This window comes from Hoplias malabaricus, chromosome 6 (assembly GCF_029633855.1).
Source record: "Hoplias malabaricus isolate fHopMal1 chromosome 6, fHopMal1.hap1, whole genome shotgun sequence".
Lineage (NCBI taxonomy): Eukaryota > Metazoa > Chordata > Actinopteri > Characiformes > Erythrinidae > Hoplias > Hoplias malabaricus.
Genome location: NC_089805.1, coordinates 21536781 through 21564622, shown reverse-complemented (window position 1 = coordinate 21564622; position 27842 = coordinate 21536781). Strand labels below are relative to the sequence as shown.

Below are 27842 nucleotides of genomic sequence, written 5' to 3'. Positions count from 1 at the left end.
CCATTGAACAGAATAGATGACTCAGGTAATATCTGCATTTTGCTTCACCTCTCTCCCAATTCAGAGCTCTCCTTACTGTCCAGATTCCCTTGGTCTTCCTTCAAAGACTCTTCTGTTTTGATTAGAGGGACCCCTAGGTCTGGTTTAGATGTCTTCCAGCAATGTGAACAGTGGAAGTCCCTGATGCATTTGATGGAATTTCTGTCAGAATACTGGCAGGACTGGGGTCAGTGCTAACAGGTAGACAGAGAGGGGAAAGCACTTATAAAAAAACATCCTTACCCCATCACATGAAGGACCCAGAAGACTGGATTAACATTTAGAGTCTTGCTCACCATCAATTTGGAGGGCACCTGCCTAATATTCAGATGTTTTTCAGTGTTCAGAGTCCACTGCACTGGCTCATCTAAGACATTTGAGCCCCATACAGACAGGCCAGACAATGTGGTGGATTCATCTGTAAACCACAAAAGGTGAAAAAGCATTTCTTTTTCTCAGATAGTAATTTGTTAAGCTTAAAATAGTAATGTGTGTTTCAAATGCCAGACATGAATTTAATGATACAAGATACTTAGATAACTTTATCTTATATAGTTAGTAACAGGAACATGTTTATATATATACTGTAGTGAGGCACAGGTTTTTCACTAACTTTTAAAGCTGACTTGATTTGATGATATTTAGATTGATATCTCCTCTCTTACTGACTTGCAACTTTATCAGTAGGGAACCTACAAATATTGATAAAAAACAGAACACACTCTTGTGGCTAGCGATTAGTATCTCGGTTTAAAACCGCAGTAAAGTTGGCTTGCAGCTAGAGATTCAGGTTTCTATCGGCCATAACTCCATACTGCGGTCACGTAAATCCGTACACACACGTTTTGCTTTTCCTGATTTGTGAATTCAGATGGTGTCATCACCCATGGCGTAATCAGCCAAGATTACACATCAGCATTTCATTTTCTAAAGCTTATAACTTTAAAAGTAGAGCATTGAGATGAATGAATCCAGGTTAAAACCAATCAGGCTGAAGAATTTCACAGTTCTTATTTTGTCTGTCCGTGGCTTGTATACAGCGAGAAAGGAAAGTGTAATATAAATGTGATTTTTACTTTGGCAGGTGATGTTGATGAGAAATGACATCAAAACCATAAAACTTTGATTATGCAGTGCTCTATTTTTGAAAACTATCACAAAAGCAGTTTGCAGTGTTTTAATGAGTTTTACACTTCTACTCATGATTTCATGTGTCATAATACAGTACGTCAACATTTAGTGCAAATATTGAACATCAATTCATATAACTTTCATAATGACTTACTTTCATAATAACTTTCTTAGTGTGTTTAAATGATTTATACAGTTATATTCACATATTTATGTTTATAATAACTGGTTTTGGGGCAAATGTACAGCATCAATTCATAAGCTATAAGTCTCATATCTGGCCATGTATTGAGCTAAAACAAAGACAATCTAAGTTTCCTGATTTGTGAAATATTTCACAAATATATTATGTTCTATCTACCCTTCATTAATATTTGTGGCATTTAAAAAACATGATTATTTGGAGTTTTTGACTGTGAAATGCTATTTACACTAAAAGTGGAATTGAATATTCATGTTTTTTAGACATTATCTAGTTTATCGCGTTGAGGTATCACATTGTTTAGGACATATGTTGTACAATAATTTAATATAAATAGTTCATTTATTTCACCGCGACCCTGAAAGGGATAAGCAGCGAAGAAGTTAATGATGATGGTTAATGTATGTATGACATATATGAACATGGTGTTCATGTATGTATGATATAAATGTCAAATAATACATGAATTTAATATGGATTGTTTATGTATTTTTAAATGTCACATAATGTCATTTCCATATGGGCACTGATATACTAAAATAAAGTTATTGGGACATTTAAGCATACATTGATGCATGTGGATATCACTATAGATGTCACTTGTCTCTGTTGTTTTTTATCAATATTTATTTTTGTTTGTTCTTTCTCCAAACAGAGTAAAAGTAACAGTTAGTAGGCTGGAGAGTGGCGGCTGGACTTAGTATTTATGCTTAGCATGAGAGAGAGAGAGAGAGAGAGAGAGAGAGAGAGAGAGACTGATGACTGATAATTGGTTTTTGGCAATCCAATTAGAAGATAAAAAAGACTGTCAAGATATTTATAGCAAGCTTTTTTCGGTGGTGGACTTTCTCCTCTCCTCGTTCATCTTCTGGCTCTTCCTTAGTTCATTCAGTGTGAGTGTCATGCCCTGTGATGGACTGATGCCTTCCAAGAAGGAAAAGTGGGAAATTGTATTGAAATAATGAAAGAAAAAAAAAGAACTGCAGGGTAGGTATGCCCTCCAATAATAGCAAAGAAGTAAGTCATCAAGCAGTTCCTCTAAATTACAAGGTAGTCTATTTCTTGCTCACACAGGGAAGGAACAGTCAGCACTTTCACGCCTCTGCATCTTGGCTGGCACGACTGCTGAAAATCATCAGAGTCAATGCTGAGGAAAGCAGCAGTACATGCAAAGAGAATGAAGCCAGGCGTGAAGTGTAGGAACAGCACAAAGTGCATGCAGCATTCTGTAATCATTATTTTTCAGTGTATTCTTCTTATTTGAAATTTTCTTTGACTAAGAATGATACATTTTATTTATTTAGTATATGAATACACATTTTTTTTTAGATATCACAATGTTTAAGCACAATCTTTAAGTGCATATAATAATTTAATGTAATGAGTTTAATCAAAAATAACTGGACATTTAAAAAACAACGTCAGTTCACTATAATCTTTTCAGGCCATGTCTAAATAATCAAATATATTTATTAACAAAAGGAGTGCGGTGCAAACATTAGACATGTCTTAATGTGTTACACTTACTCTTGTGCTCTCAAACAGCATAAATACAAGATGAGATATAAATACATAGGTGAGATATATATTTACAGCAATTAAGAAACAACTGCCTTTTATAAGCGTGGTATTAAATACATAACATACACTTAAATAAACCATACCAAACCATGAATAACACGTGGCATGTGTACAATGTGCTGTTTACACAGCCATAGACTAAACATTTTGGTTAATTTGTAGGATTTTGTGCATGTGACATACTTCTTTAAAGTGCATAGTTAAAATGTTCTCAAGCACATTACAGCTTGAAAGCCCTTATTACTATATACCATCCAGATATGAAGACAGTTTTAGTATTTGTAGTATGTGGAACGCTCAGAGAGTAGGTGGTTCAACAGCATTCCTCCAAACCAACACCTGTAAACATCAAAGTTACCTACAATGTTGCTCACAGGGAATTTAAAGTGGAAACGTCCTAATAAAATAGGTACTATTTGAGTAAATATGAAAGACCAGTGTTAGGAAGTTTAGTAAGGTTAGTGCTGTAGCTGATTCGGCTTCACTGAATACACAGTGGAAATACATTGGTATGACATTCAGAAAATGCTGGGATATCTGAAGGCTCTCTTTTTAAATTAGTGTTTTTCACAATTTGTTTCCTTAGTTTAATTTTTTTATGTGCTTTCGGTGATACTTTTTTTGTACAATGCATGCTACCTAGGGAAAAACAAAGAAATCCAACAGCACACAGTGAAGACCACAATATTGTTTTTCAGATGTTTTAGAAAGAACACCATGGATCTTATAAATGGTTACCTTCATCATAATGAACATGTGTTGTACACTAGGATTATTGTACTACAGTTGTTAGAGGAACAACATGCATCCTTTGGTATTTCTGTCCATCTTAAATAAATAAAAGAGACAGACAAAGCTTTAATAAGGTAGTCACCAATTTTTGCTGAAAGCTATCACTATGGGTATTTTTACATAGCAGTGTGCTGTCATTGGTGAAGTATCATCACAGATTCGGCAATAAGGCACTATGATATTTTTACTGCACGTAAAATTTTAAACATATCTTACTATAGAAGCACAGATTACACAAAAGAGAACCAAGACTATTTTTTAGAAATACAAATACATTATTTGAGGTTAAAATATGTTATTTTAATATGTAGAAATGTGTGACTGCAAATTGACATTGTTATGAGAATAGTCATACATCTAGGTTCATGAAAACCTTGGTGTGTTTAGCATTCAATTAGAAACATTCCCTTTATCTTATACAGTCCCTTTATTGTTTAATTTTCACTGTTTTTTTTTCTTTAAATAGCTTACTAAGGCTACTTTACTTGAGAAATTAGTAGAGCAGCTTACTCAACCAGGGAACTGTTTCCCTGACTGATCTGTGGTGATGTGGTGATATCATGAGATGCGTTTTGTTCAAAAACCTCTCGGATTCGTCTTACACAGATGTTCGATGCCTCCTGAGTCTCTTTGGAAAGTTGTGATAGGCTTAGAAAGCCATGTGGGAGGTCCTCCACCACAGTCAAGGTCACTGGTTGGCCAATGCGTCGCAGCTTTTTGCCAAACATTATAGAATCGTCCAACATGGCATCCAAAGCCGAAGCCTGAAAAAGGTAATAGTAAAATAACATTAAAAAAAAAAAATCAAAAGATTATCTATAAATAGATGAGAGCTATAGTATATGTTAATATCCTAATTACTATAAGTACCATAATTTATTACCAAATTAACCCACAAATATCTACATTGTTAAACCTCACATTTCACAGAATACTGACTTTATTTGTCTCTTCCATCAGTCAACATTAAGCCTGTAAACAAGTGTAAAGCAACAGTAGAAATGAAATAGTCAGCAAGTAGCTCACTGGTTGTTAGGTGCAATCTTCCCCCCAAAGTATTTATCTCATCTTAATAATTTGTCCTGCTTACAATGAAGACAAGATGAGAAAAGAGGATCCAAGAATATTTGTTTTACAAATGAAACCGCAAAAACCAACACTAAAGAAAATAGAAGCATCAAAACTGATGGAAACCAGAGAAAAAAAATGCTACGGCTTTGCAGAGACAACACTGAACACAAACACACTGGAACATGGAGAATGTATACATGAGGACACATAAAGGACAACTGAACACATTAAACAGCAAGGTAACATAAGACACACAGGTGACATATATTTCAAGGGGGCAGCATGTGAGACAGGAAAAACAAAACAAAAGCACCAAAAGAGAAGAATAAGACACTCAACTACATGAACAGAATGTGAAACTCCTAATTTTGTGTCTTCTTATATAATTTATTTTGCTAAAAGTTTAAGTAAAAAAAATGCATCCATCATTTTCATAAACGTTTCTGACTGTGTCATGAAGTTACATGATGTATTCAGATGCAAGCCTCAAGCAGCCCCTTCATATAATGACTGATACCATCATGCAACTGGGCTGACCCAATATACTGTGATTATTTAATTTATTTGTATACTGTGCTATATATAACTGTAGAAAAGTCTTCATGTGTTCAGTGTTATGATTGCATATTGCCCACACAAGTGTTTCTATAAAAGTACGCTATAGGATTTGATATTTTAGCTCCTGGGCTCCTCTACAGAAGCAGAGTGTAATTCACGTTTGCAGCCTTGTCATGAAAACAAAGGGGAGGGGAGATGTAGTTTCCTACTCTCTTCCAAAAGTTGCGTAGTGCAGTTTTAGCTGTGCTATTCTCCCAGATACAGGTCTGTGGAGCATTGATGGAGCAATGACCCTAAAGCTGTAATTTTAAGATGAAAATACCACCTAGTGTTTATTTAATTTGTTTCCCTTTCTCACATTATATTATTGTTTTTTCTATTTATTTTTGTTACTTTTTTCTTTCTAATGAGTAAGCAAATCTGCTATTTTTTTAAAAAGAGGAGCACACATTTAAATAATGTCTTATGGCCTCTATGTTTGCATGCTGTTAATTGCATAAAAGAATGGATATCTGAGAGGACTGCATGTCTGAGGGAGGGGATTGTCTCAGACAGGTGAGCAGAATTCATAGATCTGTCCCAACACCTAGCGAGTTGCCTAAATAGGTACTGAATCTGTAGGTAGTTTGAGAGCAATTGCATCACATGTTTACTTACATCAGAGTTTCAGTGCGATGGATTCTGCTCTATATGTTTTTATTGTGACTTTAATTATTTTTGCTCTGGAAGAAGAGTGAAATAGACAGGAGTTGTGCTTGCACTGGGGTTAGCATCATGGAATTGCCTTAGCAGTTGAAGAATAGTTAGATGCTGCCAGATTAAGGTACCTCAGTAGGCAGCATATTTAATGTATCTGAGAATTGGGACAACTTATGCACATACTGTGAGGTAAAATATTCTCACTAGGTTGTGTCGCAGACGACATGTTTGCCCAAGGACTTTAGACATTGTAGATTATTATGCATTTGTTTTTGTGTTGGGCTATCAGGTGAAAAAAACGACTTGAATGCATTTAGACATGGTCACTCCCAAGTTCTGTTTCTTACCACTATGTGCACAGGTGGCAGTCCCTTGAGAAGACTGTCTGGTGCAAGTAAAGGAGACACAAACGGGTTCTTCATTATAGGGTTGCAGGGGGTCCTAATCTCCGCCAGACACCCAGAGCGCAGTGGCTCAAAGCCCTCTGGGAATTCTCCACACCCCTGTAGTGTGTCGTCAGATTGAGGCACACTATTTTGAGGCCCGTTGGCTGATCTATTTGCCGGTGCAGATGAGACAGATGCATTGTTGAGTATTGACTGAAGCCAGTTGGAAGCTCCTTGTGTGATGTCCCCTAACAGCATTGCAGTGTCCTGTCCCAGAGCACTCAGAGTATCCAGCTGCTGTTTGGTCTGCACAGACTCACAATCTGCACCTGAGAGAGAACAAGAGGTGGCAAGAGTTTTACAGGTCTACTAACAAATGTGTCGAGATACTGTAGGAGTCTTTGGATAAGAGTAATGCAGGGGCATCAGAAGAATATTAAAGAGAATGATCATTCATTGAATACCGGAATGTATTTCCATAAGTGCCATATCACTCCAATTTAGCCCTAAGAGTCTCAAAGTGTGCTAAACTGTCTGTGTGAATTCACAGTGACATAAGTCTTTATAATCTTTACCTTTTGTCATTACTGTAACTAAAGCAGGGGAATAAAACCAGTTTTTCAGAAATGTTTCACAGTTTCATTAATCATTCTGACACTATTTTGCAGATTACCTTGGGGGTAGGAACCATTTATAAAGTGTATATCTTGTCCCCTTGCCTTTTATTTGTTCCATATATTGCTCATTCACAAAAAGCTTGAATATACAGGTGCATTTCAATACATGAGAATAACATCAGAAAGTTAATTTATTTAAGTAATTCTTTTCAAAAAGTGAAACTAATTATATGCTTTTTTTTCAAACAGAGTGATCTATTTCAAGCGTTTATTTCTTTTAATGATGATGATTATGGCTTACAGCCAATGAAAATCCAAAAATAATGACCTCAGGAAAATTAGAATGTAATATAAGATTCAATTAAAAATTATTTTTGATACAGAAATGTTGGCCAACTGAAAAGTATGTACAGTATATTCACTCAATATTTGGACTGGGCTCATTTTGCATGAATTACTGCATCAATGGGGCATGGCATGGAGGCGATCAGCCTGTGGCACTGCTGAAGTGTTATGGAAGCCCAGGTTGCAGATAGTGGCCTTCAGCTCGTCTGCATTGTTGGGTCTGGTGTCTCTCATCTTCCTCTTGACAACAGGTCAGGCGAATTTGCTGGCCAGTCAAGCTCAGTGATACTGTAGTTATTAAACCAGGTACTGGTGCTTTTGGCAGTGTGGACAGATGTCAACAGAGGGAAGCATGAAGTGCTCTAAAACTTTCCTGGTAGATGACAGCACTGATTTTGGACTTGATATAACACAGTGGACCAACACCAGCAGGTGACATGGCTCCGCAAACCATCACTGATTGTGGAACCTTCACACTTGACTCAAGCAGCTTGGATTGTGTGCCTCTTCCTCCAGAATCTGGGACCATGATTTCCAGATAAGATGCAAAATTTACTTTCATCTGAAAACAAGACTCTGGACGCTGAGCAACAGCCTTTTTTCTCCTTGGCCCAAGTAAGACGCTTCTGGTGTTGTCTCTGGTTCATGAGTGGCTTGACACAAGGAATGCGACAGTTGTGGCCCATTTCCTGGATACGTCTGTGTGTGGTGGCTCTTGAAGCACTGACTCAAGCAGCAGTCCACTCGTTGTGAATCTCCCTCAAATTTTTGAATGGCCTTTTCTTAACAATCCTTTCAAGGCTGTGGTTATCTCTGTTGCTTGTGCACCTTTTTCTACCACACTTTTCTTTCCACTCAACTTTCCACTAATATGCTTGGATACAGCAGGGGGGTGTCAATGACTGCCTTCTGGACATCTGTCAAAGTCAGCAGTCTTCCCCATGACTGTGTAGCCAACTGAGCCAGACTAAGGAATCATTTTAAAGGCTTAGGAAACCTTTGCAGGTGTTTTTTGTTGATTATTCTAATTTTCTGAGAAAATGACTTTTGAGACTTTAAGCCATAATTATCATCATAAAAAGAAATAAACACTTAAAATAAATCACTCTGTTTGTAATGCACCTAAATATTATATTTCACTTTTTGAATTGAATTGCTGAAATAAATCAATTTTTTGATGATATTATAATTTTTTGAGACACCTGCAGAATCTATTTATGGACAGACCAGAAAAGTTTTTACAGAAAAGTGAAGCTGTGCAAAATGTACATAAAAAAAGAATGTAATGATTTGCAAACCCTATATTTACTTGAAAATACTACAGAAACTTTTTCAATAATTTTCAAATGTTGAAACTAAGAAGTATTTCTGTAAATGTAAATATGCCCATTTTTAATTTGGTAAAAATATTCACAAAAAACACAGGTACTGGAACAACATGCTGCCATTGGGAAGGCTTTGCTTTTTTCAGGAAGACATAGCCAATCCACTTGGCGACTCGAAAGTGTCCGTAGGTGTGAGTGTGTGTGAGTGAATGTGTGTGTGTCTGTGTTGCCCTGTGAAGGACTGGCGTCCCCTCCAGGGTGTCCCGCCTTGCGCCCGATGATTCCAGATAGGCTCTGGACCCCCCGCGATCCTAAATTGGATAAGCGGTTACAGAGAATGGATGGATGGATGGATAGCCAATCCACATTCTGATTACAAACAGCATGACTCCTTACTAAAGCTTCAGGGTTCTGGTTTCTAAACCAGACTCTTTTAAATCTAGACCTGTCAGCTATTGAAAACTAAATTGGTAAATTATGAAATACAAAAATACAAAAAAAAAACTATATCAGAGCTGACATCCTATAAAAAGCATGAGTGGGAAAACATTTCACTTTCATAACTATAGTATCTAGTCTCTTCCATTCCCAAAGGTTTACAATGTATGGTTAAAAGAAGACGTGATGCAACACAGTGGTAAATGCTGCCACCGCTGGCATAAAATTCAAAATGGGCAAATATTCTTTACAGAACCATAAACAAATAAAAAATTAACAAATCACAGCTGCATTGTTATTGCAAAAAAAGAAGATAGTTGAGCAACTTTAGCGCCCAGCATAAAGCCAGCATCCAGACTTAATATTTATCATGATAACAAAGGTAATATTATTTTCATATCATGTCATCACAGCTTAGATTTTACAAGGTAGACAAAATACACCCGCAGAGCCACACCCCCTGTTTCAACAGCAAAGCGTTGTTAGACTATTAGGGGCCTTATTGGTATATGGGGTCTTACCAGTGTAGGCGTTGATGCACTTATAAAGCACACTCAGGGGCAGCAGAGGGTCGATGAGGGTTAGGAGCCGTGAGGGTGAGGCATCTGTTGTGAGAAGTGTGGCTGGATATGCAGCCATTATTCCATCAGGAATTCGTACACCATGAGACATGGCCTTCATTGACACAGTGATACACAGGTTTCCACCAGCACTGTCCCCTGCCAGACACACACGCTCTGCTGTAGAACCTGAGAGAAAATATTTAGGAGCACATTTGAGACTACGCCACACAATGAATGAAAAAGAATAATTATGTTTTGTTCACTTGTTTGTGTATGTTGCCATGTAGCACAAACCCAGTAAGTGGCAGTTCTTTAGGGCCCAGCAGTAAGCATAGAAACACTCCTCCAGGGCACGAGGGAAGGGTGCTTCAGGGGCCAGGGAATAATCCACAGAAAGAATAGGCACATTCAAATCCTTTGACCATGTTTTTAAATAACTCTGAAATGAGACAGAGATCAAGGACAGATAATTAGTAAAAGTCAACCATATTTTTGCGTGCTCCTGAGTATTACAGTAATTAATCCTTAATTAAGGATTAATTAAGGATTAATTACTTAATTAATTAATCCAAAAATCAAATATATACTTTCTCCCCTAAAATTGTTTCTTTAGTGTTACAACACAGATTGGAGGCCAATTTAAAAAACAGTACAAAAAAAAGCCTATAGCTTACTAATTAGCACAGAAGCTTTATATATAAAGGCTGCATTTACCCTGGTCCAGCACAGTTTGATGCAGAAGGGTATTCCTTGAGGAGTCGAAATGATATTAAATTAGCTACTTGGAATATTTGTGTAATTTTATTTTATTTTATATTTAAATTTTGTTTTTGAATAATCTGAATGTTATATTAGTATGCACTATAAACTAGCGTTTGACACAAAGAAAGTTTATCCTAAGTGGATAAATGCATTGCTTTCTATGTGTACATTTACATGCTATGTAAGTTCGGTTCTGCTCCATGCTGTTTCAGTTGCATCACTGTAGGCCATTTAACACTTACAAACTCATTCTTAAAATGGCACTGAAAATGCAATCCATTACAAATCGCCAATGATATAAAACTGTACTGGATTGCTGCACATATTACCACCAAGAACATCACTACTAAATACTTTGCTAATTCTACACTAACTGCAAAGGAAAAAAGAAACTCTAAGAGTCCTTTCACTACTTTATTTAGAAAAATATAGCTAATCACTGTAAACGTCAATGAAAGTTGTGTTAAAATTCCTTCTATTGCTGGGATTTTTGTCCTTTATGTATATAATAAATATACAATTGGCCGGACACAAAACGAAGGTAGTTGTAACAAAGACCGTTTTGGTAATATAGGCTTTGGTTGTAGAGTTACATTGCTCAGAAAATAGACATGTTGAACATACTTCATGAGACTTTGATGTCTGGGCAACAAATCCTCCCCCATGGAAGTGGATGAGTAGCCATGGAGACAGAGTGCTCTTCTGGTTCCTGAAGCCCCCCGAAAGGGAAAGCTGAGACCCTTCAGACCGAGAGTATACCTGCAGCTCTGCACTGTCCTACAAACAGAGTCAGACAGTTCAGTTTAGTCACAGTTAACTGTGTAAATATTGATATTTGTATTGGTATTTGTAACAGAGAAATAAAAATAACAGCTATCATTTCAAAGTAACTGTTGAAATTTTTCCACCATTATTTCCAGTACATATCACTGTACATACAGTGGATAAATCATAAAATCTACAAAATGTTAGATCTGTGCAGTAGGAGGCTGTAAATATATTAAGAAAAGTTTATGGAATTAGAAGCTATAGTAAAAGTAACATCCACTATGCAGTCATGCATGGGCATAAAATCAGAAGCCAGGAAGGCCCAGTCTATTATGAGCGAGAATGGGTTGAGGCTCACCTCTGGTTTAAATGACTGCATGGACTTCAAGTAGTCTCCCATACAGTTTATAATATATTGAAGACAAACTTTTAATAAAGTGCATGTTCTATGGGCCAACAAATAGAGAGAACATCCACACAATCACTAGTTTAATGTTCAATGGCCAATGTCTAGCATGGTATGAGGTCTATTAGTGTCCAAGGCATGAATGACCTGCACATGTTTTTCTACACTGTATATCCACGGTAGAAATGAGCACTTGTGTAATACAAACTGAAAAAAAATACTCTTTAGTTTCATTTCAGTCACATGTTTTGCAACATGTTACAGGGCTCTGCAATAAACATATTTACACAAATCAAGCAAAAATCATAAAACAAAACATCAAATATTGTTTTATGTGCTGTTTTCAGCTGAATACAAGTCAAATTTCCTATTCACTGCTTTCTACCATATGCAGTCCCAAATATTTTGTAATATTAAATAATATAATAATATTCATTAACGACTGCATTGATCAACCATACCATAATGACCACTTCCTTTTTTCTACAACCACAGACCAGCTCAACTGACAATACAGGAGCACTTCTACAATTACAGGGTGTAGTTCACCTGTTCACTCTGTATACTTAATTTTTCCACTTTCACCCTGTTCTTTAATGGCCCGGACACCTACAAGACCACCACAGAGCAAGAATGATTTGGGTGGTGGATCATTATCAGTGCTGCAGTGACCCTGACATGATGTGGTGTGTTAGTGTGTGTTGTGTGTTAGTGTGTCATACCTGCTCTGTGGTGGTCCTGACCATTTAAGAACAGGGTGAAAGTGGGAAAATAAAGTTTACAGAGTAACAAATGGACTATAGTATGTAATTATAAAACTACAAAGTGTTCCTGTATGGTCAGTGGCACTTGACATGGTTATGGTTGATCTGTTTAGTTACTAATTATTGCAAGCATTGAAATGTTGGAGTATTTCATGTGGACACATGTGGAGCACACCTGTCCTTCGCGGAGTGTGTGAGATATGAGGCGCATGTTCACAGGGCCAGGCCCCCAGTGCGCAATAGGAGGAGACACATTGACCGTCAGTCTTGGGTCTAAGGCCAGAGGTAACTTCAGTGGTTCTCCAGGAACTGAGAGGATCAGATTTACCTGCACTGGGTTGGATGCAATCCTTGCTAAACCCTGGAGGGAGACACGGAACAAGAGAGAACAACAGATCAAGTCTGCATGGAATGGGATTATTTATTTTTACACATATAAGAGGACTCAATAGAGTAAATGCTAATTCCTAAAAAAAAAAAAAACATATCTAAGCTGGGTATATTTTATTTAGGTGCTGTAGTTTAAGTGGTGACTGACAAGATCTGTGTGATCCAGTGCAATAATTATAATCCAGAATGAATCCATTTTTTTAAAGATTTTTCACTAATAACTCTGGAGAGAATTACCATCGTTTTGGTACTGTGTAATTCAGCCTAATACTAAATCATCTGATGTAGAACCCTAGGCTATATGCCAATTTAGGGCAATTATCTCCTCATGCACAAATCAAATAATGAACTACATTACAGAACCTCTAGCTAATCACAAAAGTTCCAACTGACTGATATCAAATCTGTCTCTGTGATATTCCAAAACGTTTTCCAGAATTGCATGTCCAGGTTCTGAGTGATGCGTTCAAATTCAGCTCCCCTCAGCTCAGGGTCCATCACATATTTTCCGGATGTGAAAATTGAGAGAGCTGCCCTCCCTGTAAACAGAATACAAAGCCACAGTGAATACCCACTTATTAATGACCTATTCAATATCCTTAAAACTATACTGTTCCAAAATGTTTTCATCTGAGAAATAATTAACAAAACCTGTGTCTTTATGTATATTGCTAATGGGTTCTTTCATTTACTGATGTATTTTACTTATTTTATTTATATTTACTTTTTTTGGACAATATGAAAATTCCATTAATTATGACAAGTCTTCATGACAAATGAATTAACTGAACAAATTGAAAAAAAAAAAAACTACATTGTATTTTTGCTACATGTAAAAAATACATTAACTTAGTGTCAGGCAACACCACAATAAACAAAATATTTTACCTCAATTGCAATTAAATGTACTATGTACTGTTTCTATCTTAAAATTACAGTTTCTAAACTAAATGATTGTAATGTTCAACGGATCTTTAATAGGGAGGATATAGCCCCTGTTGCAGCTACGGCGGGTCCTCTGCTAGTTTACTGCACTAAGAAACGTCTGAATCATGGGGCGGAGGACTCTCACGAGGAATAGGTAACGCTTAACGGCACATAGCTCACAGGTGGATGGTTGCCTAGCTACAAGAAAACTCTAGCTCCATATTCCTGGTATGGACATTATATGGCAGAGAGAGAGAGAGAAAGAGAGAGAATGAATGAGCGGCCATACAAGAGTTAATACTGGACTGAATTTACATAGTAGAGTGATCTGAAACTCTGGTCATGAGGACACAAGTTGGAGCAGTATTTGATTTTTCATGTGTTGCGGTGCTAGTTTGTGATAGTTTTGTTGACGAAATTGAAATCAGTTTTTGAGAGTTACTGAGCACTTTTTCTTGTTAGACGTTAGTTTTGGTAATAAGTGCTTTTTACCCGTTGCTATGTGGATTAAATGACTGAAGCTACACTTTGTGTCGGTGGAACCCAAGCTTTGTTGAGAAGAGTGTTATATTCCGGCGTTCTGACGAGTTGTGCTACCTTGTCAAAATGTGCTGCCATACAGTACTTTTATACGTACAGTTGTTTAAATAAAACAGTAGGTGAGATAAATGTACTGTATGTATGTAGTGTATAATAAATGTAGTGAAATGCTGTCTACAGAAATATAAGCAGGAGATATGCATTGCCCAAATCTCCATATTAAAGAAATTGATTATTAAAGTGATAATAATTGATTTTCTATATTTTTTTTACATTTAATTTGTGGTGTACAGTTCTGGTACACACAAGCAAATAATAACAGTAAACTAAGATTTTGCAATGCACAGGAGAAAAACAGATTTAACACGAAAAACAAATTAAAACATTCACATTTTGGGTCTGAGCATGCGCAGAGATGCAAAGTAGCACATTTCAACAAGGTAGCACAACTCGACAGAACACCGGTTTTGAGAGTTACCGATGAACGAGGGTGAGTAGTGCCTGCTTAGCCGGATTACCTCAGGTTTTAGCATTGGACAGTGATTCTTGTAACAAGTGCTTTACTGTTGGTTGCTGTGGTTATAACAGCTAGTGTCCCACCAAACTTACACTTGGCCCAGTGTGTATTATGAGCAATATATGAGTTTTATCATGCAGTCAACATTATTTTATTCAATTACACACATTCTCCCGGCTCAAAATCAGCTGGAGCCCCAGAGCCGTTCGCTACTTTTGTAAACATTACTCGATGAGTTAATGAGTAAAAGGGAGAGTGAAAGAGATATGTGTTTGTCTGTGAGAGAGACAGGGAGAGTGTGTGGGAGTTGCGTTTAATAAGTGAGTGAGCGAGTGAGTGAGGGAGAGAGAGATGTGTATGAGACTTGACAGTACTGTAAACGTGAATTACACTCAGCAGCAGGTAGAGGTTGCTCAGGAGACAAAAAAAAGCCCATTCTTACACTGTATTCCTTTAATGAATGATAATCTTGATTTTGCCCTCAGTGTTCATTGACAAGACTTTAAAAACTGTAAAGCATTAAAGCTGGGATATGTATTTCTTATGTTGCTGGAAGCTTGTCTGTTCATATTTGTTGATGGGATTGTGCTTCAAGTGTTAAAACAGACTGCAGGTATTAACTTTGGTGAGTGAAACTTTTTGTCAGTGTTTACACTTGACTTTATGTTCAGTGTGATCGTCACTAAAGCGAGTGAAGGAGCAGTGCTGTCTTCTCCCTAAACATTCACAGCTGAGGTGCCTTGCTTCGAACAGCCACTGTGATGACTACCAGCCACAATGGGTGTGTACGCTCACTGCTCGTAGTGCACTAGTATGTGTGTGTGTGTGTGTGTGTGTGTGTGTGTGTGTGTGTGTGTGTGTGTGTGTGTGTGTGTGTATGCTCAATTTGAAGCCATCAACACCAAACCTCAAGGGAGTGTTGTTTTAATGTGTAGGACACAGCACATTATTCACAGTCTAGCCAAGACCCATATCGAGAAGAACATACTGGAAACTTTAGACCATCTCCAGTGTGCTTAACGTCTAAAAAGGTCCATAGTAGATGCTGTGAACACTGCCACCCATGCAGCCTTCTTGAATGCTCTTCCTCGACTACAGCCCAGCATTTAAAACAGCCTCACAATCTAAACTTACCAAGAAGCAGCACAAGCTCAGACTACAAATGACCCTCTGCAACTGGGTCCTGAACTTTATAACAGGAAGTTGTCACACTTTCAGCCAACTGGTACTACAGCCTTCCCTGGAAGCAGTGAGACAACATATAGAATGGGAGTGGACAGATCTTGTGACATGGCACCAGGGCCACAATATTTCTTCAAATGCCAACAAGACTAAGGAAGCGCACGATCTATTTCCATCATAGGCTCTTCACACTCCTGTCTTCAGGGAAGCAGGAGTGTGAAGTCAAGAACTATAAGGCTCAGGAACAGCTTCTACATACAAGCCATCAGACATCAGACAACTACCTCCAACACATATAAACATACCTTAGCTGTCCAAAAAAACATCTCCATTTTTTTTCCATTTTAAGTTTAGTCATTTAAACCCAGCAGCTGTCATTCACAGTGTGCACAAATTTTATGATGAATGGACCAATAAAAATGATCCAAAATTACTTTTCACCTTGACTTCCATTGAAATTATAAAGTTTTTTTTCCTTCTCCTGTAAAGTTGCTATTATGGAGGTACAATTATTTTGATAGGACAGAGTCAATATGTTTTTTTTCTGTAGAATTCTGGGCTTAGAAATTTGCACCCCATATCCGATATAGGCTTTGGACCAGTTACAGAAATTTATCGAATGAAATTGCACCCTATGCACATTCTCATTGGTTTGCACTTTTATTAAGCCGACCAGCAGCCAGAGTTAGCTGTCCGTCATTTAGAGCTACTGCCAATGCAGTCACAGTCCCGCATTGCGGCTGTGCTGAGAGAAACGGGTCAGTGCTAAAATTACTATTTTAGCACAGTGTATTGAAGAAACTACATTTCTCCAGTGCGTACTCTTTGGTCCTCAAGCATATGTATGCATGAGGTCCCACATTTTAATCTAAGCACCACTGGAAATAGAGCATTTTGTGTGGCTGGTCCAAAGCTGTGGAATAGTCTTCCTGATGAACTGAAAGCTTGTTCATCTGTAGACGTTTTTAAAACTACACTTAAAACTCTTTTTAAACTAGCCTATGGATGCTAGTACTTCTTTTATTATCTATTGTACAGTGTCCTTGGGTCTCTTGAAATGCGCTATTTCAAATAAAATTTATTACATTTCATTTCTCCCTTAACACATCTGTGTTGACAGAAATGCTGACTGACTTAGAATCACAGTAATTCTTTATACATAAAAATCACATTAATTTCACATGAATTTCATATAGGATAAAAAATCATGTTCAATTATTTATATGAGCTGTTTGTGAAGAAACCATTTGTTTGCTTTTTTTGAAAAAAAAAAAAGCTGTAACTTCAATGCAGGCAATTTCTTTCTTACTACAAGATATTCAGTGTCAAGCAGTTACACTGAGCTGAGTCTTTTTAAAGTGTGCACTGTGTACCAGTACTATCTAGGAAAATCTATGTATTGGATCGGGACTCTGTTTTGGCAGATACTTGATATTAAAAGTTCAGGAGCAAAACATAAATTTGATTGTGACATCACTACTTAAAAAAAACTATTTGATGTCTTTAATTGCACATGCTTAATACAGCCTTCCTCAGTTGTACATAACATATTGTTCTATTTCATGTGTTCTTTTATTTAAACATTTATTTTTTATATATATTATAAATTTGCTCTCCCCTTAGCCACAATGGAATAAATGCAGAATTTAAAATAAATTGTTCAGAGTATACTGTGCGTAATTCAATAAAACACTTGAACCTTGTACACTAAATACAGCCTGGCTAGTGAGAGGTAATGACAGGTGTTTGCTTGATCTTTTCAAATCCCTTAATTAATCCCTATCAGTTATTACTTATAATCTTAGAGACTAACGTGGATTAGACAGTTTCTTTTACACAGGTGATGTAAAGTCAAAAATCCTTTTGAGGGAAAAAACAGATGCAGAACTGTAACAATAATTAAGACTGCAACTATGTTTTCTATGTTAAATGTAGCACTTTGGGCTTACCAAATTTAGTCTGTTGTTTCTTGTAGTTCTCTCCAAAGGACACCATACTGATCACCACTGTCTGGAGGAAAGGCCTGAGGGAGGGTGAAAACTGGGTAGAGAGAGAAAGAGACAGAAACAGAGAGAAAGAGAGATAAAGCCGTTTGAAAACAACTACACTGTGCATGCATTTTACATACAATATCAACAAACACTACAAAAATTTGCAACAAAAACTGTCTAAAAATAATCACATTTGTCCAAATGTAGCTAGCCACCAAAGACATGTTCAGTGTCTCAACATCTTGTCTTTACTTTTGTACTGCAACTGCAATGTAGCTAACGCAAATGTTGCTAAACCAGAAGCTAATTATCAGATAATAGCATAGTTCACACTGCACACACAAATCACTGAGCACAATAAATTGTATGTTGCTTTGCTAGAATTGTTGAATACTGAATGCCATTTTGTTTTCTACAAAGCCACCCCCCCCCCCCCCCCCCCAAAAACACTGCCTGACTACAGTTGGAAGGGTCCAAGTGAAAGAGCATTGGAGAGAAAAGCACATGCTCTTTTCAACTTCTGTCTTTTTCTTTTTTCCTTTTTTACCGGTATGTTTTAGGTATTACATTTATGTGCTGCTAGCTCTGAATAATGTGTGTAGATCTATGTAAATGCCTCTGTTCATGCATAATTGAGTACACAAAGACTGTAGAGAACAGTCTAGCCATCACCACAGATAATGATATTTTTAATTAATTTAGTAATTTTATTATCAGCCGTGACCCTGAATTGGATAAGCGTTACAGACAATGAATTAATTAATTAATTTTATTATCAAAGCATTTGATTGATTTATAGATTGCTGTCAGGATGCATGTTAAACAGTATTTCATATACAGTATGTATCATATGTAACAGTATATATATATTCTTCTGTTGAATGCCTATATTTGTGGTAAGAGGGAACTCTGTAAATCTTGTTTCTTCCTGCATTATTTTCTTTTGTTACTTAGCAGCTTTACACAAGGGGAGGCAAACTCCAGAGAGCTGGTGCCCAGCACAGCCTGGGAATTTTACTACTATTTACATATCTACTCGGATGTGTCTGAATAATAAAATGACCAAAATGTTTTGGACTCCAGCCCTCCAGTACGGTTTCCAGCCTTGCTTTAAAAAGGTTAATGCAATTGTAGAACAGGTACATATACCTGTGGTGCCATGTGGGTCCATGTAAAATACATTAACACATGAAATAAAGAAATAAACAAAATCCATTACATCTACAGTTATATCAGTATACAGTATTGTACACTACAACAATGTACTTTTTTTACTGTAAAAATGTAATTTCTGTTATTCCACAGCATTAAATATTGGTGTCACCAGTACCTTCTCTTAGTGACAGAGACCAAGTTCACCTCAGCAACAAGAGAACCAATTTCAGTTTCTCTCTATAATTACTGTAGCTATGATTCCACCCATAACAACTCACATATTAACTGACTCCACCTCTTATATAAACATTGTCGGGGACATATTCAATTATTTTATGCATATTTTCTCACTTTCCAATTGTTTAATAATTTTAAGCCATTTTAAATATTAATTTAAATTTATGTTTTACATTTTTGTTCATGGACTCTTTGAATCAATGCACTTAGGTTTTCCCATCTGATTCAGCAGTAAGTCTGAATATATGTATGATAGTTTGTTATTTACAGAAGCATACTACAAATTAGCTTACTACAAATTATAAATTGATGTGAGATCCAAAAACTTACAGGTAAATACAATAAAATAGTTGTAATTTAAACTAATATGTTATTGCAAAAATCATTCTGTAATTTCCTGCATGACATCACTCACCTGAAAGCCAAGGCAGCGTCCATAGAAGCAGGCCTTGTGCATAGATGTGTACTCCTTCACAAACCTCTCACTCAGATCCTGTTCCTCCTGAGAGTAGAGCTGCCCGTGTTCATTGTCGTTAAGCAGTCGCTGGGCAAGGTAGAGCAAGGCTCTTAGCTGACACAGAGCTGTGCAGTACGCCTCCATTTCACCTGCATTGTGATCCACCCGGAAAAACACCCCCCCACAATTAGAGGCAATGTAGCGACCCTTCTGGATTATATAAAGCACGCAGCAGAGTACCACCTGTAAAAAAAAAAAAAAAAAAAAAAAAAAAAAAAGGACTGAGGGAACATTAACTACATTCATTACAATATCACTTTTCCTCATTTTAAGATCAAAAATATGAAAAAAGAATAAATCTTTAAACAAAAGCTGTAATCATGTCTCATACCTGGGCTGCATTGGTATTTTATTGCTACCTGTTTCAACTGCTGTATATATAAACTCTATGAGCAAAAGTCTGTGGACACCTAATCATCCAATAACCTCTACATTTCTGAAAAGGATTTAAACCAGAAGCATTGTGATTGTCTATGCCATATGTACACCATATAATAGCATATAAAGGGGTGTCTATAACATATTGGATATATAGAGTATTTACAAAATTGCTTAGGTCAATCAAAAATGTGACAAGAGTAAAGAGAGACTGGGCGGCACGGTGGCGCAGCAGGTAGTATCACACAGCTCCAGGGGCCTGGAGGTTGTGGGTTCGATTCCCGCTCCGGGTGACTGTCTGTGAGGAGTTGTTGTGTTCTCCCTGTGTCCGCGTGGGTTTCCTCCGGGTGTTCCGGTTTCCTCCCAGTCCAAAAAAAAAAAAAACCACACATTGGTAGGTGGATTGGCGACTCAAAATTGTTCGTAGGTGTGAATGTGTGTGTCTGTGTTGCCCTGTGAAGGACTGGCGCCCCCTCCGGGGTGTATTCCTGCCTTGCGCCCAGTGATTCCAGGTGGGCTCTGGACCCACTGCAACCCTGAACTGGATAAGCGGTTACAGATAATGAATGAGTGAATAATTAATCAAAATACCCACACTATCGCTGAGTGGTTAAAAAAAACTGTGCTGACCCATTTTTTAGGTTTACCTTCACTAATGTACGGTAACCATTTCCAGGTGTGTCTGGGTCAAAATCGTAGTGGTGGTACACTGCTGTGAAGCCAGCGACCAGTGCCTCCACAGCACGGTTGTGCTCCTGAATCTGTTTCATCACCACCAACAGCTGATTGGTGCTTGCGTTGTAGTGCAGATTGGTCTGACCAGATAGCGCAGAGATAACCTCTGTACACACTGTATCCAATGTCCTGAAGACAAGTCTGTTATCCATGTTCAGTGTCTGAGAGAGAGAGAAAATGAGCACATACATATCTAAAAGCATACACACTCACTGAGATAATAAACAACACAGCTAATATTTCATAAGAATTAACAATTTTTAAAGTCTAAGTAAACTGAAGAAATGTTATTACAAATATGTTTTAAACCATAGTACTGATGCTTCTTGACAAGCCTGGACCTCTTGACAAGAAAGAACCTCTTTCTTTCAGAACCCTCACTGATTCCTTTTCAGTGAATGTGCTTGGCCAAAGACTTGATTTCTTAAAGAGAATGTAAATTAAAAGGCAAGCTGAATTGAACGCAAGTCTTGGTCCACGTTCTTGTCCCCAGCACTTTTATACATGCATGTTATAAACACACACACACACACACACACACACACACACACACACACACACATACAGTGAACAGAAACATTGTGATTGTTTTAGATCTGTGGCAAAAGTCATGCTTGATTTTCGCTTGTCTCTTAAAAATGAAGGTACACCTTATGGTGAGAGTTTTGGAGGTCTAACAGGTTTTGTTACAGTGAAGTTTTGTAATTGTGACTGGAAATAAAGGCATGAGACATACACAGTCATACACATTAGACACAAAGTCAAACAATGTTAAAAAGGGCAAAGCAGAAGCCAATCACAGAACAAAAAAACAAATGTACACTATTGTGTTCCAGAATACTGACACTAACAAAGGCCACTTTATATTCTCTCTGGACAATGAATACAGTGATGCAAAGTGAAACCATCACAAATTAGTCCGAAAGCATGGGCCTCTGACTATTCCTCTTATATTTTTGGGTCATTAAGGCGTGTGTCCTGGAAAAATGTAAGGCCTTGTTCAGACCTGGCATTAACATTTATTTTTGGGAGATACAAACAAAAGAGGCAGCCAAAATTCCCAGCCATTCACACCTGGCATTTGAATGCATCTCGAATGACTATTTATGATCAGATTTCGCACATAACGTCAACTGAAGGAAGTCCTATGTACATACATCACGCTTTTGTTGCATTTGTTTGCTGAGAGTAATGTCCTGTGAATCCTTGCTCACATTTCAGTACAGGCTGTTGCAAAGCTTGCAACTGCAAGGCCTGCTTGGGCACTGCAGGGACACCTTAGGAATCCAGGGCAATGATGTGGTTGATATAGTGGTGCTTTGCTGCTGTCAGGGTGTCAATCAGGACACAATGTTCACTTTACAAGTTGATGTGCAGTTTTGCTAGGAAAACCATGTAAGCCAAAACCTTCCTAAATAAAAAAGTGCATAGCAGCATCACCTTTATATATTATATAAAAAATTAATAAAAATCAGTATTTATTTTTAAAAACATAGTTGTGTTCCATACATACAATAACAACAAAAATCAGTATTTACTAGCTTGAATTATGTAGTTAGTATATTCCTATAGCAGGTGGTGTTATAGCCTCACTATAAAGGTCCTTAGTTTGATTCTGAGCATAAATGTGTATAATGCTTAATTTTATTCCAGTGCTGTGTTTAAATAATTATATTCACTTGAAGCAAATGACTAAACTTAATTAAAGTACAGCCCGGTGAAGGACTGGCGCCCCCTCCAGGGTGTATTCCCGCCTTGCGCCCAATGATTCCAGGTAGGCTCTGGACCCACCGCGACCCTGAACTGGATAAGTGGTTACAGATAATGAATGAATGAAAGAATAATTGAAGTAAAGAAGATTAATTGTTAATATAATTAAATGTAATTACATTTTACAATTTACAGTGTAGTAGTAGCAGCAATAAATTAATTAATGTGTTTTAAATATGTTTAATACCAGTAATGTAAATACATATTGGTTTAATAGTTTTTTTTTATAATAATTATCTGCCTTATGATTCTTCGTGGGCACGGTGGCGCAGCAGGTAGTGTCGCAGTCACACAGCTCCTGGAGGTTGTGGGTTCTAGTCCCGCTCCGGGTGTCTGTCTGAGAGGAGTTGGTGTGTTGTCCGTGTGGGTTTCCTCTGGGGACTCCTATTTCCTCCCACGGTCCAAAACACACGTTGAAAGGTGGACTAACGACTCAAAAGTGTGAGTGTGTGTTGCCCTGTGAAGGACTGGCGTCCACTCCAGGGTGTGTTCTTGCCTTGCGCCCAGTGATTCCGGGAAGGCTCCAGACCCCCCGCAACCCTGAACTGGATAAGTGATTACAGATAATGAATGAATGATTCTTTTGTGATATAACAATGTGAAAATGTTTGTAAATCAGTGCTTCAGTATTTGACTGGCACTGCTTTCCAACATAGATGCTGAGTCGGAGTCAACAAAGAACTACTTAAAATTCAAATGTAATTTCGGAGACAAATGGTGAATCCCATTTCTTAATTTTACCTTAATTTGGGAAACACATATATTGTTCATTAATTACTAAGATTAATCATTATGGGCAAATGCACCCCAGACTTGTACATAGGACTGGACACTTAAGAGCTGATCAGACAGGTGTGAACAGGTCTTTTGTTTCTCAATGGATTTGATTCAGAGTTTTCATTTAAACATGCTCTCTGGTTTATTCAAACCATTTGAACCACCTTTGGTTCCTCAGTGTAACCTCTGCTTCACTTGTCACACATATCAGTTACACAGGCTGCCTATATCAGTGAGTAATTCAATACCACTACTCTCCTTATCACTTTCAAACCTGCAGTTGCTCTAGAGTATGGAAAGTCCTCTTGTGCAATATGTCATCCTCTTGGAGCTTTCCGCCATAGTCCATAATCATGATTATTATCACAGGAATCAGAATGACAAAATACATAATACATTGGCCTGTTGCTGCCGATCGTATCATCAATTTCTCGGACTTTCTAGGAAAGTCTTTTTAGAAATCCCCGAGGGCTGTTACTGCAAAAATAATCTTCAATAAGTCTCTTGTTCCACACAATTAATATCAGAGTGATGACAACACTTGTGTCTTTCTGAGTATGACATCAAGGGTTCCATTCCTATAAAGGCATTTCGATACACTTAAATAATTATCTCTAAAAAGATAAGGCTTCTCAAATGCATGGGGTTTTTAAACAACACATGACTAACACTACCACTTCTGGTTACTTGTTCAAATGAAAATATTAATTCTAATCTAATTCATAAGAACAAAAAAAAAAACATTTTAAAATAGATATATGTTTAATGTTTTGTAACTGCATCTAAATGACACAATTGTCTGACTTTATAAGCTGTTGATGATAAAAACCAGGCATGTGGATGCAACTATTTATGATCACTACTGTTGAACTGAACTGGCTCGTAAATTACTCGCTCACTCAATCAAGAAAATGGTGTGCTGTTTCAGTGCTTTGCATCATTGATACCATGTGTCTTTCTGCATATTGTCAGTGTGAGAACAGAAACTTGTACTGTATTGTCAAGGATAAATCTAAATCTAACTATCAGCAGATTAATAGAAAGGTACAAAATTATTTAAGATAAAATGCACTGTTCTAGAAAAAAAAAATGAATTCCTCACGGTAGTGGTCATAGAAATATTAGAGTTATAGCTTAATGCCACTGAAAGTTCCTCTTAAACAAAATTGTTGCATAATATTACTTAATTTTCATTTTTTTAATTTTAATTCCATGCTCAATGCTGGAGACATTTTTGAGGTGAAGTTTTGGCCTAAACTTTTAATGCAAAAGTCATTAATGCTGGAAGGATATCTATATGGTGCTGTAAGAAAACTAGTCCCAACTGAAAACTTCCAATGTACTCCTTATATTATCATATTATCATATTAGCAGCTTTAAACCTTAAATAAAGCACATGGGTCTTAAAAACTCTGCAGGGAAAAAATCTGAATAATTTCCTAAATGTGATATAGACTAGTGTCCAAACTGCACATTTCATATGACAGAATTTTTATATGTATGCACTTGTGGGGGCATTGGGCAGTACAGGATAAATCAAGCAAATAAACAGCATGGATAACTCTGTTGATTATGTTTTGTTCAAGAATAATTTCCACTAGCAGTTCTATTTAGGTGCTCACAAAAATTCCATAAAGGAAAAAAAGTTGTAGACTATATGCCATGTTTAGTGCTGCAATTATTTAGAGTAGGACAGTTATTCAAGGGGTATGGGGTATTTAATATGGTTTTGTGGTATTAAGACTACAGTCTTGTTCAATTCAGTTATTGGAGGGGATTGCCCTGCAATGTGAACAAAGCTACAGAAACACTGATGTGACACACTGCATAGTGGCCTTATTGAAGCTATTGAAGACATATGCCTTACCCTCCCAGTGAAAAGTGAGTGTTTATTATTCTTAACAAATTGATGCAGTGATGTTTATAAGCTATAAGTCCTATCATGTGTGTAATAAAAGTCAATAACATGGCTAAACATTTACACTTTCAAAACTGCAATGTTCCAAAGATTGTTTCACACAGCCTGGGTTTCTTACATCATAAACCTAAGGAGCCAATCCCATCAAGGCAGTAGGTGGACACAGAGGTGGGGGATATTTGTGTGTACAGTGTCGCAGTCACACAGCTCCAGGGGCCTGGAGGTTGTGGGTTCGATTCCCGCTCCGGGTCACTGTCTGTGAGGGGTTGGTGTGTTCTCCCCATGTCCGCGTGGGTTTCCTCCGGGTGAACTGGTTTCCTCCCACAGTCCAAAAACACACGTTGGTGAATGAATGAATATGTGTGTGTGTGTGTGTGGATCTGCACATACTGTTGCAGAGTTATATCTAAGCCATTTTGAATGTATTAGGGGATTCTGACTTGTGAATATGTACTTTTGGTGAACAGAAATTCCGTGATATAGCCCTTTCAGGTGAGGACAGTTTTCCTGTCAATAGGGGGCACTCTTAAACAACACAGAAACTGTAATGGTATCTTCTTCAAAAGCGAAAAAAATACGTTGCGGTCGAAACAGATCGGGCATTGTCCGGATGAAGCAAAGCACGAGACTAAAGTACAGTTCTGCCCAGTACCTTCCCGAGAAGAGGAAACAAAAGAGTGTATTTACCTCAGAAGTAACAGCGAGGTGGTGACGTACATTCAGCCGCCTTCCTGTTGTCACAACTTCGAGACGAGTTTTACAGAGAACTCCAGCTCCAGAGACCGACCCCGCCGTTTATAACACCGCAGAGAGACCGGACACACAAAGTCCCAAAACACACACACACACGCTTCTCTTGAGGCTTTAAATATCTATCTTGTTTTTTTTTATTTAGATAAATCCCCTGTTCCAGTTTGAGTCCAACCCAGCCGCTTCTTGTTCTTCCGCAGCGAGAAAGAGTCATGTGAGGATATCTACCCTCTCTCTCTCAGAAACAGGAACACACTCAATACTTTAAAGCGGTTTTCAAACACCCCGACCACCATCTTTCAAAAGCAACCCTTTCACTTTCCATTAACCACCACTAACGTTATAATTAAACAGCACTCTCACTCTGCTTTATTTTATGAGTTTATTGTTTGTTTGTTTTTTTTAAATAATTACACTGTACCACAGATGTGTACTGGAGCCTTGATCACTCTAGCACTGGGCGTTGAACACGGTGACCTTAAGTTCATGTGCAGCAGCTATATATCATCTAATTTCATGGTTTTCTCTGGAGGCTATACAAAAGTAAGATTTCCCCACAATATGTGCACCAATTGGATGAATTCAATTATTATTATAAAGGGTGTTTACACGCATTTAGTCTGTAGTACTAAAAGGCACGAGAGCCTTTTGGAGCTATATAGAACTGTAGGCAACAGTATTTCATTATAGGGAAGGATTGTTTAACAATAAAGACCACAATTTATTCACTTTATATTGTCAATTTAAATCATAGTGTCATTGGTGGGAAGCAGTGAATAGTGCCCTGTGTGGAACATGTCTTACCCATGTGTGAGAATGTGAGTTAGTGAGTTAAAAGTCAGTCACATGAGATGTTTCACATTAAGGAAAACAAAAATTATTAAATTCGTTGCAATAAGCTTTATCATTTCTAAGCCAAAGACATGTAGAGCCATCTAGTGGTGTAATAAGGAAAGGGTGAAGTGTCTGTATACCACACGCTGTAGTTTTGCCATCTGACAATGTCAACAATAATACAAAACATACCAATGAAATTATTTTTATTTATCAGATGTGTGTTACTGTAAGACTCTGGATTATTTTTCCGTGTTCCTTTCCTTCTTTGTTTTTCTTCATGTTCAAAGGTGTGGATAATCAGGAAGAGTGAATCTTTCACACTGATACTATAACCAAATCCCTTAATCACACTAATACTAAAGGCAAGCTCAAAGAAACACCGCACCTAAGAGGGACTTAGGTCTTTATGCTTTGCTTTCCAGGCAACAAATGGTTATTTCCCAACCTTTTCCTCCCAAACCATATTGTGACATGGTAGCAAGAAATGGGCAAGAAGCAAATATGAAAACTTCTGAGTACCACCATGTTCACACTGCATAATCATGCCACCATTACAACTGCAATGTCTTAGCTAATTTAATAATAACTGACTGCATTAAAGTGTTGCTTTTCCTTTAGATCTTGAACGCTATTGGCAACAATTTACAATAAAAAATATATTAATAATAAAAATTAATAATAATAATATTAATAATAATAATACCGCAATAAGCATTAACAAACAATAAGAACTATCATTATTTTAGGATTTTGCTAGTATATAATGCTAGTATT

The 27842-nt window shown here is 37.3% G+C and overlaps 1 protein-coding gene across 2 annotated transcripts; it reads right to left on the bottom strand.

The window, feature by feature from the left end:
- Positions 1-101: 101 nt before the first annotated feature.
- Positions 102-26445, bottom strand: lipea (lipase, hormone-sensitive a). Of its 2 annotated transcripts, XM_066675039.1 has the most exons (12): positions 26169-26445; positions 20929-21177; positions 19802-20086; positions 17953-18043; positions 13231-13376; positions 12623-12808; positions 11134-11286; positions 10042-10186; positions 9706-9933; positions 6421-6788; positions 4348-4509; positions 102-457 (listed from the first exon to the last, which is right to left on the bottom strand). In XM_066675039.1, exons 2-12 carry the CDS (start codon positions 21166-21168, stop codon positions 407-409), a joined length of 2055 nt encoding a protein of 684 aa, XP_066531136.1. In that variant the 5' UTR covers positions 21169-21177; positions 26169-26445; the 3' UTR covers positions 102-406. The 2 variants fall into 2 exon arrangements, with proteins under 2 accessions (XP_066531136.1, XP_066531135.1); XM_066675038.1 differs by lacking the exon at positions 102-457 and having other exon boundaries at positions 2756-4509.
- Between the last annotated feature and the right edge of the window lie 1397 nt (positions 26446-27842).

What these genes read in the sequence shown, in the direction of transcription:
- lipea (XM_066675038.1), bottom strand. Translation starts at nt 21,168, where the DNA reads ATGGATAACAGACTTGTCTTCAGGACATTGGATACAGTGTGTACAGAG. An exon ending in GAAACAACAGACTAAATTTG is followed by an intron (nt 13,377 to 17,952) that starts GTAAGCCCAAAG and finishes TTCTGTTTACAG; the next exon opens with GGAGGGCAGCTCTCTCAATT. An exon ending in AAAGAACTGCCACTTACTGG is followed by an intron (nt 9,934 to 10,041) that starts GTTTGTGCTACA and finishes ATTTTCTCTCAG; the next exon opens with GTTCTACAGCAGAGCGTGTG.